Here is a 19286-nt window from a genome sequence, read left to right as displayed (position 1 = left end):
TTCCCAATTATTGGTACGAGTACCAATAGACTGGACAGTTGTTTGCTTTTTGGGGGATTATAGTACTCCCCCCCTTCATGCGTATTGAACTGTGTAAATTATGATATAGGTACTTGCTTTGCTAGGATATTGGTTGTTTAGTTCGGGGAGAAGTGGAGTGCTCCCCCCCCAATTTTTGCTTTTCCCTTGTCCAACCAACGATGGACGTCAGGTACGATACACTACCGTACTGTCCTGTCTATACCGTACCTCATTGATTGTAACCAGCACAATAATAGCCAGATCACATCCCGTTACAAGCAAAGCAAGGGCCACGGGAAACTAGTTAGCACACTACTGTACTCGTACTTGTAGTTGTATCCGCCCAGCACCACACAGTATGGAGGGGGGAAAGTATCCTCAGCGAAACTGGCAAAGTTCAACTTGACTGGCCCGGCAAAGGGGAAAAAATGAATGGAAAAATGTCACTTGTACCACTCATCCCTACCATCGCCCCCTTGCCATCTCTCCCCAATAAAGTGGCTTCGCTTTCCTCCTAATCTCTCCTTCCTCAAAAGAGCATGATAACTTACGGTAACATGGCGCTGGGCCTGTTAGTTGCCCTATCTGCCATTTCCTTGTCCTGCCCCCCCCTCCCCCTCTCCCCCACACTTTTCCTTTGTTGACTGCATAGGGATACAGATGAATAGCTGGATTTATTATCATCGGAGGACATGAATGCGTCTGGACTGTGATTTGATACTCGTGCCGCACTGTGCCGTACTCCATTCATATCTGCCGTTCGTTACCGTTCGCTCCTTGATCTTGGTTCTACCCTACAGTACCGTATTGCCTACCGTACCTCCCTTTTTTCCCTTCTCACCCACTCACTTGACGTGAGAGGCACTGTTCTGTCCTGTGTGCTCGTGCTCACTCGATTGAGTTGGCGGCTGCATAGAAAACCTGTCCTATCAGGGAATACGGACGGGCAGGCAACGTCTTCCAAATTCCTTTATCATCACCCACTCTTACACAGTTCACCGCGACACCCCCCCCTGCTTTGCATATCATAGGCATAGCATAGTGCTCACTTTCTCTCCATTCAGACCTCTGCTCCTCTCCCCCGTGCCCTCACCTCTCTGTTGATCTTATATGCAACGGTGTCGGGTGAATTCAGGTTTCCAAGTTTTCGGGACACGAGACCAGGGACCCGGCCAGTCTTTTGGATTGATTTGCTTACGACTGAGCGGAAAAGTAAGTGCGCGGCCTGGAGTTTTTTTTTTTTTCCCCTTCCCCTTGTCCTTCACGGACTCTATTTTTGTTCCCATTTTTGTGCTAACTCAAGACAAACCTAGGCAGACAAGAGACAAAACGGACAGATAGGAAGATAGACAGCATCCGCCAATTGGGGAGTCTCTCCTTCACCGAGAATCGTAATTTTTTTCCCCCTAAAACTCCCTCTCGATTCCTTTTCCCTTTCCCGCAGTGTTTTTTTCATACCTGAATTACGGACGTCTCGTGTTTTGGCTGCCCGTGAGCCATTTGCAGGCTGTAATTGGGTTTCATCAAAGCGTCACGGGGGACACTAGTGAGGTTGGGGGTGGTCGGTGGGGAGAAAGGGAAAAAATAAAATAATAAGAAACCCAGGACCCAAAGAATCGTCAGAATAGGGCGCATTTTACAGTAGGAGAGAGATCTGGGAGATCCCAAAGACAGAAAGGAAAAAAATAAAAAAATAGGTTCATACAGGGGGACCCCCCACGTATCGGCATTCAACTGGTTCGAGTTTTTATTTTGGAGTTAGGCCTTTTTGGAGTGGGATCCCAGGGTATCGGGAAGCATCCGTGCGGGTTTCAGGCCTCTTTTTCTTGCTCGGAGCATCACACATAGCAGGCAAGACCCAGAGCCAAGGGGTCGAAGGGGAGGGAAAAGTGGATGGCGCCGTGTGGTACCCACTCTTATAATTCCGGACCCGCTCCCACCGCCCATTCTTACTCCTTCATCGTGGATAACTTCAACCCCCTCTCGTTTGGCGTTAAGAAGCCCTCGCGACGGAAAGATTCGACAGCATCAGGTGCGAGGCTGCTGGGACGGACGGACACTCCGACATTGTCGTCATCATCACCAAGGAAACTTCTCGCTTTCTTCCATTCTTCCTCATCTTCCAACCAAGTTGCCAACATGGCAATCTATTCAACGGGTCCATATTCAGCCTTCTCTGACTCTTCAGCTTCATCACTTGTAACTAGGCCAACTGATAAGTCCTTCCTCAAAAGGTTATTCAATAGAGGTAAGCCCAGAGCGGCAACCATCCCAGCTTCGCACTCAACCTTCGACCTGTCCGAGAAATATGCACGACATGAAAATAAGTTCTTCGCTCTACCACCCTCCCCACATACCCACCCTCTTCTCTCAAAGCCGTATGCACGAGATGAGCTACGACCTCGAAGCTCCACAAATTACTCACACCTCGATGGGAGTGTAGTGACCGGCAGAGATGGTTTCATCCATGCTCGCAAGGCTGCAGCCGCGAGGCCTGCTGGCCGGTCAGTAGATAGTGGAGTGAGCCCTGAGAGGGAGAGGGAAGTGAATGCGAGGGGCATCCGGGAGCGAGAAAAGGCTGCAAGGGAGGCTGCAGTGGAAGGCAAATACGTTCAGGAGTGGGGCTTTTTCATCAAGTGTTATGCGGAGGGACGATTCAATGTATCGAATCCCCCAGACCCACCGCCACGGAGACCTGACTTCAATCATCTTACTGCTCCACTGCCACCGAATGAGAAGCTAAGACTGGAGGTATGCATGCTTGGTCGGCTGCAGTAGTGGTTTGATGACTAACACTTGATAGGCTGTCAATGCCTGCAACGTCTCATTGCCCCCAGATGCAAATGACAAATACCACCGCCTCGTTCTCCTTGCCAGGAGAGTTTTGAATGTAAGGATGGCTTCGATAAGCCTGATCGATGAAACCGTTGAGATCTTCAAAGCCGAGCATGCGCTCAATAGGAAATATGTTGACCGAAATGAGAGCATTGGGGCTCACGTGCTGTTGTCAAATGAGCCGATGGTTGTACTGGATGTTACAAAGGTGTGTAACAATCAAAGTCATGTGCAGACCGACGCTAATAATTCCCCAGGACTGGCGATTAAAAGGGAACCCGCTAGTTAAGAGCGCACCGTATATTCGATTTTACGCTGGTGCCCCAATTATCACTTTTGACGGGCGAACTATCGGAGCATTTTCGGTATTCGATGATACGCCACGGGATTCCTTCGGCGTTGGTGAGAGGCGAAAGCTGATGGATTTCGCTAGACTTGCCATGACTGAGATCGAGAATGTTATGGAGGAACGTGATATGCTTAGTCGACGGACTCCCACACCCATCATTGATCTGCGAGTATTGCATGAGCAAGATAAACAATCACTTGTGGGTGATTGGCCTAAGACTTCGAGGGATGGAACTCCTGTATCTCCAAAGTCCTCTTCTCCCAAGCTTGCCCAGAACCCAGCGAGCTCAAGAACAGCTCGGAAGCGTGATGCCCCGACACCAGTAAACCGACCAGCAGCCATTCGCCCTGGGGGAAGGCTCCCAACTATCAACATCCCAGTAGAGCCCGAGGATGCTAGAAATAGCAGGACTTCTGCCAAGATCTCTGATATGCCTACTCCCCCGCATACTCCCAGCAGACCTTTCTCCTTCACTACCAACAACTCGCGTCCTTTGAGCCTTACTGCTCCTCCGGGTTCGGTTGATGTGGCTTCCTCTCCAGATTCCCCAGAGGGCTGGTCTGCCGACCGCCGGGCGCATTACAAGCAGCGAAAACCTCCGCCAATCCAGACACCTGGGCCACGAGAGGTTCCACTTCACATACCGTTTTCCTCTGGGCCAATTACATCTTTGGCTGAGTCTTCTTTTGCTACTTCCATCATTGCCCGATCATTAAACTACGATTTTGTCTATCTTCTTCGAGTGTCTCCAGTCACTTCGCAAGAGCCCAGGATCCTTCCATTCGAGCAAGAATACGCTGGTGATAACTTTCACACCAAGGTTCTTGTCGCACATGGACTTCCTAACCCTCTTCCTGTCTTTGATGCGAATCTGCATTTGCGAGCGCTTCGAAGTGTGGGAGGACTTGTTTACCAAAACCCCGCCAAGTCTCAGGATGAGGACGATGTTGGATTCAGTTCGGGCATACTGCTGCCTCTATTGAGAGATGGGATTGACAATAGCCCGGATGAGGGCTACTCTTCAGCCACTACTACGATCGGGGGAGGATTCCAACAGAGCGAGACAACCTGCACTGGTGGAATAGTATTGGCAGCATTCACCCGCAAAGATGAGGGAGACCACCGGCCGCCTTTCACGGCGGATGAAGTCCGATGTCTTCGGGAATTTGGAGAAGCAATGAAGGATATTCTCCTTCGAGTCGATCGAAAGTTTTAAACTTATTTGTCTACCCGGGCGAATTTTATCCGATCCGGAGACATGTACACAATACCGTTATCATTTCCCTTTGTTTATCGACTTTATCGGAATTCCTGGAGTTTGGGGGATAATTGTGTTTTATTTTCCGACCTGATTTTGATTTGATGTCTTTCTTGTATAATCTTTCCTAACCCTCTGGCTGAGTGCGTCTTCGTTTATCATACTATTTATTTCCTTTTGTGGGGTCCTTTGGGGTGGAAAAAGGAAGGGATTGGGGGTCTCATGCATGCTTTGGGTTTCTTTTGTTGATATCTCGCATCTATCTATCTATCTGTCTGTCTACCCGGTCTGGGACAATAGGGGAAACTATTCTTTTTGTTTGGTGGTGCGCTGGGTTCCATCTATATTAACATTTTACTTTTTGGCGGGGAAAATGGATAGGGCTCTCTTGGCTATCTTGGAGTTTTTTTCCTTTTCCTTTTCCTTTCCCTTTACTTTTTTTATATTTAGGTTGTCTGTAAATTGTTTTTAAGTCCTGTGGGACTGGGGATGGATGGGTTGGTGCTGGTACAGTAAATAAAGCAAAGCACTCGTTTTGGCGAACGGGTAATATATCGCCATACCGTTATTATATTATGATCGCGAGTTGAGGGGTTTTTTTGAAAAAAAAAAAAAAAAAAAAAAGAGAATGGAGGGAATAAAAGAAGTGTGCGCATTGACTTGTCAAGCAAGGGAGGGTAGAAAGAGAGAATATAAGAGGGGGAGAGGTAAGGTCTAACAGCCAGAAAATTTGAAGATGGAAGAGAGAAAAAAGCAAAACACCCACAAGAAGGGCGAAAGAAGAAATTAATCAGAACCCGAAGATTTCCCCCACTGTCTATCCTCCCCTCTAGACCTCAGCACGTTGTCCCCCCAACAACTAGATCGCTCAAACAAACTGCCTCAACTTTGTAATCTCATCCAACAACTCCTGCAAGTCCTCATCGCTCTTCTTCCCCTCAATACTGGGTATGAGCACCTTGGCCTCATCAGCGGTATCACAGCAAAGCGTGCCCAACTGACTCTTCTCGAAGGCAACCAGGTCGGTCTGCAGTGCCAGGATGCGTTCAACAGCTTGCACGCTCTCCCGCTGTTTGAAGCGGGAGAAGACTTCGAGGTATTGTTGTGTCTTTGTGACCACCCTTTATAAACTCCCAGCGTTAGCTTTGCCCTCCCGTTAGCGCACGCGCGCCGGGGAGGGGGGTGCACACGTACTCGTTGTCGGGGACTTTGAATTTCCCTTGCTCACGCCTGTGGTTGAAGACGGCTGTTAGGACCTCCTTCGTCTCGCTGAGCGTCAGGCTGGAGACGTTCTGGAATTCGCCCAGTTTCAGTTCTGTGCCGGCTTCTTCGTCGCCGTGGATTTGCTCCTTCGCGCGGGTAAGGGGTGTGTGGGTAGTCATCTTTTTTTTTTTCTTTTTTTTTTTTTGTGTTTTTGCGATTTTGGTTTGCGGTTGTGGTTGTGGTGGATGAGTGAGCTGTTGAACTTTGTATCGTGCGGCGCTGTGGTTTATTCTATGCCAGCGGTGGCTTGTGTACTGTACCGTTGGTAGGGTGCTGTGCTGTGCGCCAAGTGTTCGTTCGTTGGGGCGATGCCTACCCCCTTCCCACAAACACAACTTGCCAGCTCGCACGATCGGTTGCCGGAATCACCACCCAAGGAGAGAAAAAAGGGGAAGAAAAAAAAATGGTCATCCTCTCCCTCCTCATCCTCAACAAAGCCGGCGGCTTGATCTTCCAACGCGACTTCAATGAAGGCCTCAAGAAGCTGTCGTCGAATGACTACCTGGTCCTCGCCGGAACGTTCCACGGCGTTCACGCGATAACGTCGCGTATCTCGCCCGTTCGGAATTCGGGTGGGGGGTTGGAGGTTCTGGAGAGTGATCGGTTTAGGATGCAGTGTTTTCAGACTCTTACCGGTATGTTACCACTGCTGCTCCTCCTCTCGGAGAAGGGGGTGGGGATGGGGTGGGGCGGCGGGACTGGGGCTAATTTGGAGGGGGGGGTATTGATTGTGCTTTCAGGAACAAAGTTCTTGATTTTTGCGGAACCGAATCAACCGAATATCGATGTTGTGGTTAAGAGGGTTTACGAACTCTACGCCGACTACGTTATGAAGAATCCCTTTTATCAGATTGAGATGCCCATTCGGTGTGAAGCTTTTGAGAGGAATTTGGTGGCTTATATCAAGCCCAAGTAGTAGGGTTACCGTGCTATACTGTATGGCCTGGGAGAGATTGGGTGGATGAAAATAGAATGGCAGCGAGGGGGCCGGGGGAAAGGGGTGCTTTCGATAATACGGGTTTTCAAGAGGGAGTGGAAGGATTTTTGCTCATTGTCACTTTCTTCACCGGCGTTTTAGATTTCACCTTCACACATACCATGGTAATGAACAGTCTGCTTTGAGTGTTTCCTTTTTTTCTCGAGGAACTCATTATATATGTGTTCTACAGTCGTTCTCATTACTACCCTCCGTGCCGGTCCGCTCGTCATCGAGATGAAAGCGTAGGGCGATTCCCTTTTGGCTTCCGAGATGAAGGAGAAAAAAAGGACTTTTGACCTCCGTTTGCCATTTTTCCCTTTTTTTGGTGTCCATTTTGCCGGATCCTTGTTTTCTTTTTTGGACCTTCCTTCAGCACTACCCTATACCAAGTATGTATGGTGCCTTCCGTTTCTTTGCTCGATTTGGCTCTTGTCCCAGACACTTTCCTGTGTCTGCAAATGAAGTTGAGATGAGGGGGAAAAAAGGAAAAGGAGACGTTAAAGATAAGGGTAAGAAAGGGAAGAAAAAAGAGGGGAATATAAGAGGGCTCTCGGCGAAAAGGGATAGTAATAGAACTAGATAGTTTCGTGAGAAAGGGGTCTAAAAAAATACCAACCCCTTCCCACATCCCTGTGTGCAATGCTGTGATGTGAGCATACACCCGAACGTGAAAGCTTGGTGGAAACCGTATCGCAAAAAAGGTATTTAGACAACCTCACCCGAGAAAAGGAAATTGCCCGAACAAGAAAAAAGGAAACAGGGACCAACCATCCTGCCTCCAGAACCGTAGACAGACAAAAGATACCGTTGAAGGAAAAAAACAAAAACACCGCTCATTCACAACGCCATTCCGTACCATCTGACCTGAAACAAAGGGAAGTAAAACAAAACCAAGCTCAATCCTAGCGGCGACCCTTCGTGAATGGTAGGAAAAAATTAGCAAGATAAGGGAAAAGGGGAGTAAAGGTCAATGATCGATCTTGGGAGGATCTCCAAGGGCCCCTCCGAGCTCGCTATTCCCTTCAGAGCTCTCCCCTTTGTCGCTTTTGCTCCTCTTCATCTCAGGAGCTGCTCCTCCTCTTCTGACCCGACTAAACATTTCTGATATACTCTTGCTCTTACTCGGTCTCTTTCCGCCAGCTGTAGAAAGTTCATCATCAGCATCCGCATCCTCTGGCCTGAGGTGTTGGTTCTGCTGTTTCTCTTGTTTCTCCTTCTTTTTCTCCCACGATGTTCTCTTTGTCTTGGCCTTAGACTCCGGAGAAGAACTACTCATCATCACCGATGGGCCAAACGGTTCCCTGGTCTTTGTGGGAGAAGGCGGGTTAATCCAGGAGATATTTTTGGGCGGTGATTTCTTCGCCAACTCCTCGGGGGGACTATGGGTTCCTCGGGGAGAGGATATCTTGGGTAACATGTTTAGTCTTTCCATGGATGGTGGAGGTGTTTTAGGCTGTGTGGGCACGGAGGCAACCGATAACGGAGACCTGGAGCGATCAGTAGTGGGGGCGGAAAATATTGGCGTAGAAGTTATGGATGGTGGAAGTGGAGTCATTTCCGGCGGCGATGGAAGCGGTGGAGGGATATTATCCAACATTCCAGCGCTTATGTGCGTCGACAGCGGAGAGGGCATCCGTTCAATGGAGCTTGAGTGCAGCCTGGGTGGTGCGGTTTCATGGTGCGCAAAGCCCGTTGCCTGTGGAGCATTTGAGGATGTAGTAGAGGGTGGTGTACTAGACCTCGGGGTGGAGTTCTTCCCGATATACAACTTTTCCCACTCATTCGTCGTGGAACGTGAAATCATAATAGGCTCGGTACCGCTTGCCACAGACGCGGTTTCATCTTCATCCATAGATGAGAATTGCTCAGAAAAGCGGGGCCCCGCTCTGTGACTGGACATAAATCTCTCGACCCCCGGGGATACTCGCCCGGATTCCTCCCCGGATCTGGATGGCTCCTGGGCGCTGGGTGATTCTTTCCTATCAGCAAGCGTTGGTCGCTCTGTATTGGGCGGCTTCCAATTGCAGTTCCTCTCCAGAACATCTGTTAACTTCACTGGTGTTGCAGGTTTCTCTATTAGCTCAGTGAAGTGGTGAGGGTCACTAAGGTCCTTGAGGTATCCTGTTACTGCAACAATTGGCGTGTTCGAGTTGGGGTTCTTGCTTGAGCGAATCATCCGCGCCACATCTTCGCCATTGATCTGGGGGAGTTTGAATTCCATAAGAATAATATCAACTATAGATTTGTCAGTAATAGTGTCGCTTAGAAGGCTGGGAAGCGCAACATTTTACTTCGCCCATGGCATAGCGCATAGCTTCTGCACCGTTGTCAACACAGATGGTTCTACATCTCAATTTTTCCAATAGCCTCTCCATAACCAACTTGGAGACTGGATGATCCTCACACACTACTGGAGTTAATAAGGTTTGATATGAGTTAGAGTGTGAATACATACCTAAAACATCCAATGGCCGGAACATTGGACTACCCTCAGTCAAACTGATGTTAGACATCCTCCTAGAGCTTTGCCGTCGCCGCTGCACCCGCAAGAGAGCGCTACTTTTAAAGTCTTCGTTATCGGAAGACGAGGGCGAGATGTCAAAAACTTGGCTCCTTCTCTTCTGGTGTCTAAAGCTCTCCAGCAGGCACCCTGGTTCGCTATCTGTGGACCCGATAGTGAGTGACCTCACACGGGGGTTAGCACTTCGTCGGTGAAGAGGATGCTTTGATGGGGAGGGTTGTGATCCAGCACTTCCTAGTGGCAACTTGTCATGGGAAGATTTCGTAGGAGACGTAGAGGTAGATATCGGGGCTGGCACTTTTGGTTGGGTCTTCACAGGCGAGGATGCAGTGGAGGAGTTTTGGATCGATTTTGTGGTGGACAAACGCGGTATATCAACAAAAGGGCCCGGTTGTGGCGCCATTGTAGGGTGCTGGGTTGCAGAAGGCTGGCTACCGGAATTTTGAGAAACACTAGACGATGCGCTAGCGCTAGAAGCTTTCCTTCTCTCACTAATCCCCGTCGCTGTGAATGACATCAAGAGTGGTGACGAAGGTTGCGAAGTACGAGCAGGGGAGGAGTTGGAGTGGTGCAAGTTTGATGGAGAAACAGGGCGTTTTCCACCGTTCTTGGAAGGATTGGATAGAGTCCTGGATAATGATTTGGAGGAGAGGATAGGACTACCCTCCGCCGAAGGCGATGAGGGGTTAGATGTAGCGAGAGCCGGTGTGGACTTGAGCGCCTCTGTTCGAAGTTTTTGGATGACATCCTTATTGGCTTTCTCTAAAACGGGTAGATTTTTGAATGCAAAGGGACCAAAATCATCTTGAGCATTGGGTTCACTAAGCCGTCTATTCCTTCCTTCACGGACATGGGGAGGAATTGAAAGAGGCATGAGCCCCCGCTTGTTAGAATTGACCTCTCTTCTCGTGCGGGACACCGCATCGTGTGGGCGCTGCGGCAAATCTGCACCAGGTGTTAAGACCTGAGGCGAGGTAGACTGGTCTTCAAATTCCTCCACAAACGGCTGCAAGGTTGCGCCTCTAGAATCAAAATATTCCGTATCTTCGGGATCTTGGGGCGTCGGCACGAATGATGGCTGCTCTTCAAGTAGAGTCTCCCAATTGAGACTTGCAAACCACGGGTGCCTTTTAACCTCCTCGGCGCCATTCGCACCCAGTCGCTGGTTAGGGTCTGTACACATGAGCCGGTTCATCAAATGCTTTGCCTCGTCTGAGACGTCGTCATCCTCTGGATCTGGCCAATCGATCCTCCGGTTCAATATGTTCTCAAACACCTTATCATGAGTATCCGCATGAAAGGGGGGATACCCGTACAAAAATTCAAACAAAATGCAACCGAGGGACCACCAATCACTCATCTCATCCTGCCCACTGCCCTTGATAGTTTCCGGGGCCAAATAGTCAGGAGTGCCAACAAACTTTCGGTTATTATCCTCGGGGTCAAAGAGCGCGAGTTGAGGCGGCATCATTGGTTGGGGAGGGTGCTGGATCTGGCTCTGGGCTGGGCTGGGATATGAAGTCATATGTTGGAGGCATAGACCATTGCTGAAGTCGCTCGAGGTACTGCTCTCACTCTGAACATCTTCGTCTCCTGTAGGGGTTTTCCGATTGTTGAAGAGGGTACTGTGCATATGGGGATCATTGAGGCTGAAGCTGCCCAGCATGGAGATCAGATGATCGCTCCCACTGGTATCACTTCTCGGGTTAGATGATCTTCTCAAAGAGTTCTCTCGGCTAAGAGTATTCTCGCGACTGAGATTGAAGTATGATGGAGTAACCAATTGGACATTGGCATCCGGTGTTACAAGAGGGGTAGAAGAGGGCGAGCTATTGGGAGGGAAGTCAAAAGAAGTGGACCTCGAGGATGCCACTGACCTCGACCTGGTGAAAGGGCCTTGTTTCAACAGATCGGGGGTACTCTCAGAAGACTGAGTCTGGGCCCGCTTCTGTCTTCCCAATAATCCCATCCGGGATAGTCCAAAATCGGTGAGCTTGAGGTGCCCTTTCTGATCAATCAAAAGATTGTCAGGCTTCAAGTCACGGTGAACTATTCCTCGACTATGAAGATGCTCTACCCCAAGAACTACTTCGGCAAGATATCTTTGAGCCCAGTCTTCGGGAAGACCAGATAACACCTTGATGAGTGCAGCGCAATCACCTCCATTCAGATACTCCATCACCAAATAAAGATAATCTTTGCTCGCAAATGTCCAGAATAACTTGGCAACAAAGTCGCTTTCTCCCTGTACCATCATTATAGCTCTCTCTGCCCTGACGTTTGTAACCTGGTTCTTCGCAATCATGTCTGCCTTTTTTAACACTTTGATTGCAAAATAATCCCCCGTGGACTTCTTCTTAGACAAATAAACACTACCAAAAGCACCCTTGCTGATAGGTTTGATGATTTCAAAATCTTTGATAGAGGGAGGCACAGCACGGTTTTGTTGTGTGGGGTTTACACCGGAGAGCCGCGGGGAAACTGGTGGCTTGCCAAACTGATCTGATGAGGTCACCGAGGACTGCCGCTTATGATGAAAGGCATCAATGGCAGGAGAAAAATCGCCGGTAGAAAGCAAAGGGGAGGTTATTGGTGTGGGCATACTGTCATACAAGACAGACCGAGGCTTTTGAATCCTAAGTGGAGACGATGAAGGCGCAATCCTAGCGGGCGACGCCTGGCGCCTCGGAGAGTTACCGCCTGTCATGGATATGTTTTGCCTTCTCTTATCTCTGGCAGCGTATATCCTACTCGCCGTCAGTTCGTGGTCAGAGACAGGGCTCTCTGTCTGCGGATGCCCCATAGCAGCGGCAAGCGATGATCTTCCACTCGTATCACTATCTGCCCCTTCATTCTCAAAATGCATGCTGGTACGATGCCCTGCCTTTTGCCGTCTACTATTCACCCTCTTCAAGCTTTGCTGGGATTTGGGTGTAGAACATTCCATTGGGCTCGTGGAACCCGACTCCGCAGGTGAAGAATGCCTTCTCAGACGCCCCCGTGGGGGGCCAAGAGAGCTATTATTTCTCTGTAAGGCTGGTCCGAATGAGGCTGCAAAAAAGGGGGTATCATCTTCAATGTCCGAACCATCACTATACTCCTCGTCCAGAGCATCACTTGCCAACTCAGAAGCCTTTCGTAACGCCTCGTCGATACAATCTTGGACAAGCATACTAAATTCCAGCCGTATACGCTCGGAGTATTCGATGGTGTTTCGGTGACGGAATACAGCTTCTACCTTAGCTTTAGCAACAGCCTCTGAATCTTGACATAGTAACGCTAATCCTTTCTCCTCATCTAAAGTATTCGTGGTGGGCGATGACCACTGAAGGACCTGATTGATACGCGCTTCTGATTGCGGGGATTGTGTACGGAAGGTTCCTAATTCAACGGCTCCAAAGGACTCCTTAATGGCCGGTGTACTGACCTCCATTGCAGTATCACACAAATCGAGTAGCAGCTCCACAATTCGCACTAATGGCCGTCGTGCGGGGAATGAGCGAGAACGGCCTAATCCTCCAGCGGAGGAGTCGCGAGGCCTTGAAGGTGGTGTTGCCGGAGAAGCGGTACCGGAGGATGGAGTTGACGACGAAGGGCCTATGGGTAACCCCCGGTATTCGATTGGCGAAGACGCAACGCTAATCTCACCGGAAACTGGCCGAGAAGAACGTCGCTCCATTGCATCTAGAATTTTGACAATTGCATGTCTATGCATGCCCAAGTTCTCCTGGCATAGTTGAACATCGCTTTCTGCCTTGTGTTCCAACATGCAAAGCTCCGAATGCTTCTCAAACCACCAAGGCTGAATTTGTCGCTCACAGATCCGACAAAGCACGGGCATTGGCGGAGGATTGTTGGCTGGGTCTACGGCACCTTGTTCTGCCAAACTGGTCAGGTAACGAGCCAGCATCCCAGCACCAACACCAAGCGACTCGACCAGAACTGAGGGGAGGTCGATAGTGATTTCGTTAGGTTCCACAAAGGGTCTAATCACCCACATTGTCTAAAGGGAGTCAATAATAAAGTCCAAACATCCAAATTCTGCTGCGTGGTACTCACATGACTAGCCTCGCCAGATGTTTTGTCGTAGATCAAAATACCTTGACCCTCTAGGGTCAATACATTCTCTTCTTCTCTCACTCCTTCCATTAGGAATGCCTCTTCCTCGGATGCCAAAGCCGCACCCGCAGCAGGATCTCTAGCCAATTTGGACTTGGGTCCCACAAGCACGGAAAAGCGAACCTTAAAGCTCCTAGAGTCATCATTTTGCATAGTCTCAACGGCATTCTTGAACGCCTCTCTATCATCTAGAAGGATATCTGCGATGGGCCTATCTTGAACCGATCCACGGGCGGTCCTAAGCTCCGTGTCAGCAATTGGACGCCATAAACACCCTCGATAACGGCAAAATTAAACTTACCCGATAACATCTTCCCACGAAGGACTAACCCATCGTACATTGCCATCCAAATTTAAATCCAGAATAACATTAAAGCTATCTTCCGCTGCCTCCTTCAAATCCTCTTTCTCAGCCTTAATAGCCATGCTGGGTGTTCTCTCCATAGGTCTTCGCATAGATAAGTCATTGTTTGCCGGGGGAGCGAGGGTTGCATTTCCAACCGCACGGGGTCCTGCTTCTGATGCCATTTTCTGTTTTAAAAAAAAAGTTCTCAAAGAGTAGCCTGAAGATCTAGGGAAGCTCAGGTCTCGGGCCTCGTGGTTTTTGTTTGTGTTGGAGGTGTAAGGGTATCTCTACCGCTTCGAAAAATTTAACGTGGTCTCTATCCCGAGATCTCGAATTCCGACACCAGGACGGTTTGTCGGATCCGAGAGATCGATATCTGGTTTGTTGTAGGGTCCGGCTAGGACGAGTATTGCAAGACGGTCATTGCTGCAAGAGTAGTAACCTCGGGAAAACAAATAAATAAATAATAAACCCCCGACGTCGTTTGGCAGTTGGGTCAGAGGTCGGGTCGCCGCTGATGTCAAAAATGCGGGAAGTGGATGAAGAAAGGGAGAGAGAGAGGGTAGTGTTGGGTGGAGCGACGAGCGGTCTCACGAAAGCGTGTGTATGACAGTATGGCAGTCTATGGACGTATGTATGTGTGTATGTATCATATGTATGCCGGCCTGTTATGTGTGTACGAGTAGTATGGTGGATAGGTGGGGGGGATGGGCGGAGTGCACACAGGAGTAAGTTAGGAGCAAAAGAAAAAAGAAAAAAGAAGAAAAAAAAGTGCGGTCGGTTACAGGGAAATACAGTGGTGTTGTGTAAAGGCGACAATTCGGTGAGACCACAGTTTTGAGTGAATGGTGGTGATCTGCCGGATTTTGCTGTGGCCAAAATTCTGGCTCAGCCGACAGAAAAGGAAAAAAGAATTAATGCAGAAAATTGGACAAGGGATAGGAATGCAAAGACGGAGGGGGGGAAGGAGGAACTTGAGGAATGGAAGAAACGAGTGAGGAGGTGAATGTACCCTATTGGTACCGGTGTCTGAAGGGAGGGAGGGAGGGAGGGGGAGCGCTGTGAAGAGAGAACGCGCGGGAAAGAGAGGAATCGCCGGACTGTGGGACCATAGAAAGGAAGAAAGAAAGACGCAGCCCCTCCATGCTCTCCGCGGGCAAGGCAGAAGGGGAAGGTAACAAAATATTAGTATGATATTATTCAAGGAACGTTACTGGCCTGCGTAATTCCCGATGTTCTCTCCTCCCTTTCCACACGGTACGGTGCTATCAGTACCATAGACTTCCGCACCCATATCCTCATGGGAGTCGTGCCATACCGTATCCTACTCGTACAATAACGGTGCCACGGATTACCGCAAGGCGGCCCCCATCTGGCCTCCCACCTTTCCCTCTATGTTTGTTTTGGAATTGTTATTACTATTTACATATTTACATGGTTAGAAACGATTTGGATGGCTGGCTGAGTGGGCTTCAGAACTGACAAGGTCTATTATCCATATCGCTACCCCTACGCTAACTCCCCGTCACTGCCGTCATATGGAGTGCCGTATCATACCTACTCGAGTACATAAAGAAAGAAGAGGCTGCAGTACGGTACGGTACCGTACTCGAGCAGAGGCCATGAACTCTGTCCCAAAATTCAATGGAAGCCAATTGATCCGCGCAGCCATACTCGCCCTTGGTGTCCGTGCAAAATGTATGGTAATCCCATATACAAGACCGAGATGTTAATTTAACCCCATTGTGGGTCGTCCCGACAAGCTCTGTCCTCCTGGTCTGATTTGTGTTCCATTTAGCCCACTGGAGAATTCTGGAACAGGACTTCACCGTTTAGCATATGGGGGAAAGACGGGTTTAGAGGAGAGGGGTTTGTACGAGTACTAGAATAGGCTAGGCCTGCAGTTTGCTGTTGCAGAACAGGAACTCATCGAAGGGTCGTTGCCAGCACAACCAATCAGCTTCCATTTCGGAACCCCCTCCCCGAAAAAATCCGCATTTTGATAAACAAATGGATGACCTCCATCGCTCATGCAACCCATAAAATTTCCCCTCTTCAGAAATGCTGCTCGAGGAACTACTGTGCAAAAGTAATACTACCTCTATTGGTCTCCCTTTGATTCTTATGCTCCAATAATATCACCATGGCTCCGTCATGCCACCATAAGCTTGCATAATAACTGTTATTATTATTATTTTGTTTTTTGTTTTACTTCTTTCTATTTCTCCTCGTGGTCCGAACTTAAATCCTTTTGGCTGGGCCGTTATTGTGGTATTTGCTTTTCTTCCGATGTCAATGTCCTGGCTGGCCCACTCACACCCACTCACACCCCCCCCACCAGCGTAACTTTCCATAAAAAGACACTACGAGTAGGGAATGGATCACGTTCGTCCGCCTGATTGGAACCAGATTTTATGGTAAAACTAACGCTCACGGTAGGGCCGGTACAAGTACTTTGGTGCCGAGCAGAAACGTGAGACAAAATGGCCATGATGGTGGTATGGTGGTGGAAATGCCTTTTCGTTCCTCACTGCTCCATGTTCTCTTATCCTATGGTCATGTGAGGTTCACTCGCGGGATTTTTTTGTTTTTTTGACTCTGCTCTCTCCCGGTATCATAAGTGATCCTTACGGTATTGGTTCGTTGCCACACCGCCGCCACGCACCCGAATCATGTTATCGCTCCCACCTTGTTGGTGATTGGGCTTCGGCTATCGGAAACCAAGCTAAGGGTGATTGTTGAGATTCAGTGCTTTATCGTCGTCGAAGCACTTCGCAGGCCACCGCCGTCGTTGGTGAACACGAAGGGTCTGTGTGCGTGGAGGATAGCCACGCCGTCCGAACTCTTGAAGCTTCCTTAAGTGACGTGCAAGCTCCCCCTCCTTGAGCTCCCGATACCGGTACCAAGTAGCTGGAATGGCGGAGGCTCCGTTCGCTCCGGAGAAACACACGGGAATCACGGATGGATCACCAAAGAGGTTCAGAGCCGCCTGATCCGAACGAAACAGACAAAGGATTTTTGAGCCCTCCTTCCCTTTACCTTAGGTCGACTACCGATATGTACTGTACAGTACACACTCGTGTGAGCGCACACGTTCATACCGTACCGGTATTGTGGAGCGTTCCCTATGCACACATACACGAGACGGACTAACGGTAGATGAACTCTCCGCGGCCACGACACCTTCAAAATAGTTCAATATCAGTATCGTAGCTTGGTGCCCGAGTATATATGCATCTGTTTGATGGAGACACCCTCTAAAGCTCGTGGTCACTACCGCACGCCAATCCGCTCACGGGAAATATGGGGAGACGTGTTGCAACTGAATAATTTCACAGCCAGCACAAATCTACCTACGGTAGCCATCCTGGGCCAGAAGCTCGCATTGTCCCCAGGATGCAGGGAAAAAGTAAATCAAGAAAGAATCGCCCTGGCTGCACATCAAAGTTATTCCACTCTTTTTTATCGGATCCAAAAGGAATGTGTTTTGATCCCACTGCTCAATCGAGTCAGCGTTGGGATTTGGCCGAGCTGTGGTGTGCCGCTTTTGAAGTTCTGCGAGAAATCGATCGGAAAATTTGAGCTTCATGGCTCGGGCACTGCTCAACTGGATTGAACTGCTCAAGCAGGTGTCGGGCTGGGATTTTCTTACTTGCAATCCATACTTTTTACTTTACCCCTTGGTTCGCTTTATATTGGTCTCCTACTCAACATCAACACATATCACCTGACGCAACGCACCTTGTCTAAGACATCTAGTTACAAAATGGAGCTTCCGGACAACCTTATCTCCCGATCCTTCTGATTCCTGTTTTGCCAGTCTTAGTTTCCGATTTTCGTAGACACACCTGATTCCACGGGCTTATCATTTCATGAGGCCATGAGGCAAACATTGATAACAGTCCTGGTACCTCTATAAGTACCTCAGCCTCAGGGCTGACCCTTATTGGTTTATGGTACGAGTATGATACCGGTACTCGAGTACTCGAGTATCATACTCGTAATAGGTTGGCGGATAAAAATTTGCTGCATCAGATGGCAAGGACAAGGCCCGTAGGCTATGTATGTACTCGAGTATGTATGTATGTATGTCAGCAATGAGCATCAATCATCATATGTTGGGATGGGTGATGCCCGTTGGCGCCCAAGATAAGTAGAGGGGCTGCTTTATTTATTTATTTATTTATTTATTTTACTGTAACTTATGGCCCTGTTGCTCTCGACTGCTTGAGGACCGGTAGTATCATACCGTGTTTGGTTCACTGTTCTCCGCTACTAGCCCCGTATAATCACGAGTAAGTTACAGTACATCGCCTCCTCAAGTACTGGCACGATAAGGTACGGGACTGCAGGCATCAATGCTGCGAGTGAAAGGTAAGTCATTGAGGAGAGATGGGGGTTGGGTGAACGTTGCTGTTACGTTTTTTTTCCCGGACAGGTGTGAAAGGAACAAAAACGGGTCCAAGAGGAATTTCCGATACGCCCTCGACGGTTCTTGGATGCGCTCGTACAATCCTTTTTTTGGGGGTCTGAACAGCACAAGAAAAGAAGGGCTGACAGATCTCGTGATCAACGAGAACTTTAGGAACTCTTGCATCCCTACTTGAGTAACGGCATTTCTATAAACGAGGCAAAAAAAACACGGGCCTCCTCGAACCCAGATCCACACCCTGAATCGTTTTTTCTCTCGCGATCTCTGGTGCCTGAGCTGAAAAACTTAAGCCACCCGGTCTCAACCCGAATACTTCGAGTACAGGTGCATGATACTTATATCGAACTAAAAAGCCTCTTAGCTAAGGGAAAAGGGGTGGGAAAAGGCGTTTGGTTTATCACTTACCATGGGGCGTTCTCGTACTAACGCTGTGCTTAAGTACCTACGGTTGATTTCATTCACCTCAACCATCAAAGAATTGATAGCTATCGCTTCCAAAAAATAACGGTACGTTTCCCCAAATATGCACATCGGCGCTTAGATCCTGGAAGGAAAGAGACGTGGTAGCTAATCCAAAAGCCGTGAGAAGACTAGTGAATCGGCAGAGCGTCATATTCACTGATATTTCATTTAGGCCTTGAATGGCTTCATATCGTCATGGGGGATGACGGTGGAGGTGAGACCTTCACAGCACGATTCACCTATTTGCGCAGCAGCCAGGAAGCTCTTCCATAGCTCTTTCATTTTTGCGACCAGAAAAACGACCGACACCCAATGGCCCTTGCTGTAGGGAATATAGCAGAAGCATTGATCGACCCTGGAGCCCGGAGCTGCAGCTTCGTACTCGTAGCGTCTCTTACGCCTCAAAGGTCATCATCATCATTACCCTCCCCCCCTGCTCCACCTCCATCATCACCACCATCATCACAGTCCAAAATGTCAAAAAAGGTTAGGGTGCGGTCGAAGCTGCTCGAGTATCATACTCGAGTACGGTACACCAGGATTCCCTTTTATTTTACCCCGCAATATTGGCTCCGCCAATGACGCCACAGCACTACCTTTCTATCATAATGTCTATCTTTTTCTCACGCCTTTTTTTCCTTTCTTCCCACAGACATGTGTGCGCGAAGCAGAAGGAGGGCCGTCTAATATTCTGATAGGTC

At 49.0% G+C, this 19286-nt stretch overlaps 4 protein-coding genes; 2 read left to right on the top strand and 2 right to left on the bottom strand.

Moving 5' to 3' along the window:
- Positions 1-2939: 2939 nt before the first annotated feature.
- Positions 2940-4905, top strand: GSTUM_00011383001 (uncharacterized protein; the record flags this gene model as incomplete). XM_002841887.2 has 1 exon in its annotated part: positions 2940-4905. The coding sequence occupies one exon, from the start codon at positions 2940-2942 to the stop codon at positions 4419-4421; it is 1482 nt and encodes a 493-aa protein (XP_002841933.1). The 3' UTR covers positions 4422-4905.
- A 6-nt stretch (positions 4906-4911) lies between these two features.
- Positions 4912-5845, bottom strand: GSTUM_00011382001 (uncharacterized protein; the record flags this gene model as incomplete). XM_002841886.2 has 2 exons in its annotated part: positions 4912-5584; positions 5658-5845. The coding sequence occupies 2 exons, from the start codon at positions 5843-5845 to the stop codon at positions 5332-5334; spliced, it is 441 nt and encodes a 146-aa protein (XP_002841932.1). The 3' UTR covers positions 4912-5331.
- Positions 5846-6072: 227 nt separating this feature from the next.
- Positions 6073-6855, top strand: GSTUM_00011381001 (uncharacterized protein). XM_002841885.2 has 2 exons: positions 6073-6361; positions 6467-6855. Exons 1-2 carry the CDS (start codon positions 6130-6132, stop codon positions 6640-6642), a joined length of 408 nt encoding a protein of 135 aa, XP_002841931.1. The 5' UTR covers positions 6073-6129; the 3' UTR covers positions 6643-6855.
- Positions 6856-6883: 28 nt separating this feature from the next.
- On the bottom strand, positions 6884-14504 carry GSTUM_00011380001 (uncharacterized protein). XM_002841884.2 has 10 exons: positions 13647-14504; positions 13286-13583; positions 11100-13229; positions 10648-10661; positions 9678-10599; positions 9593-9638; positions 9161-9460; positions 8990-9112; positions 7474-8940; positions 6884-7335 (listed from the first exon to the last, which is right to left on the bottom strand). The coding sequence occupies exons 1-9, from the start codon at positions 13871-13873 to the stop codon at positions 7673-7675; spliced, it is 5328 nt and encodes a 1775-aa protein (XP_002841930.1). The 5' UTR covers positions 13874-14504; the 3' UTR covers positions 6884-7335; positions 7474-7672.
- Positions 14505-19286: the final 4782 nt, after the last annotated feature.

The sequence above is a fragment of the Tuber melanosporum genome, assembly GCF_000151645.1.
Source record: "Tuber melanosporum whole genome shotgun sequence assembly, scaffold_83, strain Mel28".
In the NCBI taxonomy this organism is placed as follows: Eukaryota; Fungi; Ascomycota; class Pezizomycetes; order Pezizales; family Tuberaceae; genus Tuber; species Tuber melanosporum.
The sequence above is the reverse complement of the archived record's forward strand: the minus strand, read 5'-3'. Positions and strand labels throughout refer to the sequence as shown.

What these genes read in the sequence shown, in the direction of transcription:
- GSTUM_00011380001 (XM_002841884.2), bottom strand. Translation starts at nt 13,873, where the DNA reads ATGGCATCAGAAGCAGGACCCCGTGCGGTTGGAAATGCAACCCTCGCT. An exon ending in CATCTGGCGAGGCTAGTCAT is followed by an intron (nt 13,230 to 13,285) that starts GTGAGTACCACG and finishes GACTCCCTTTAG; the next exon opens with ACAATGTGGGTGATTAGACC. An exon ending in CCCTTTTGTTGATATACCGC is followed by an intron (nt 9,461 to 9,592) that starts GTTTGTCCACCA and finishes AGTTGCCACTAG; the next exon opens with GAAGTGCTGGATCACAACCC.
- GSTUM_00011381001 (XM_002841885.2), top strand. Translation starts at nt 6,130, where the DNA reads ATGGTCATCCTCTCCCTCCTCATCCTCAACAAAGCCGGCGGCTTGATC. An exon ending in GTGTTTTCAGACTCTTACCG is followed by an intron (nt 6,362 to 6,466) that starts GTATGTTACCAC and finishes TTGTGCTTTCAG; the next exon opens with GAACAAAGTTCTTGATTTTT.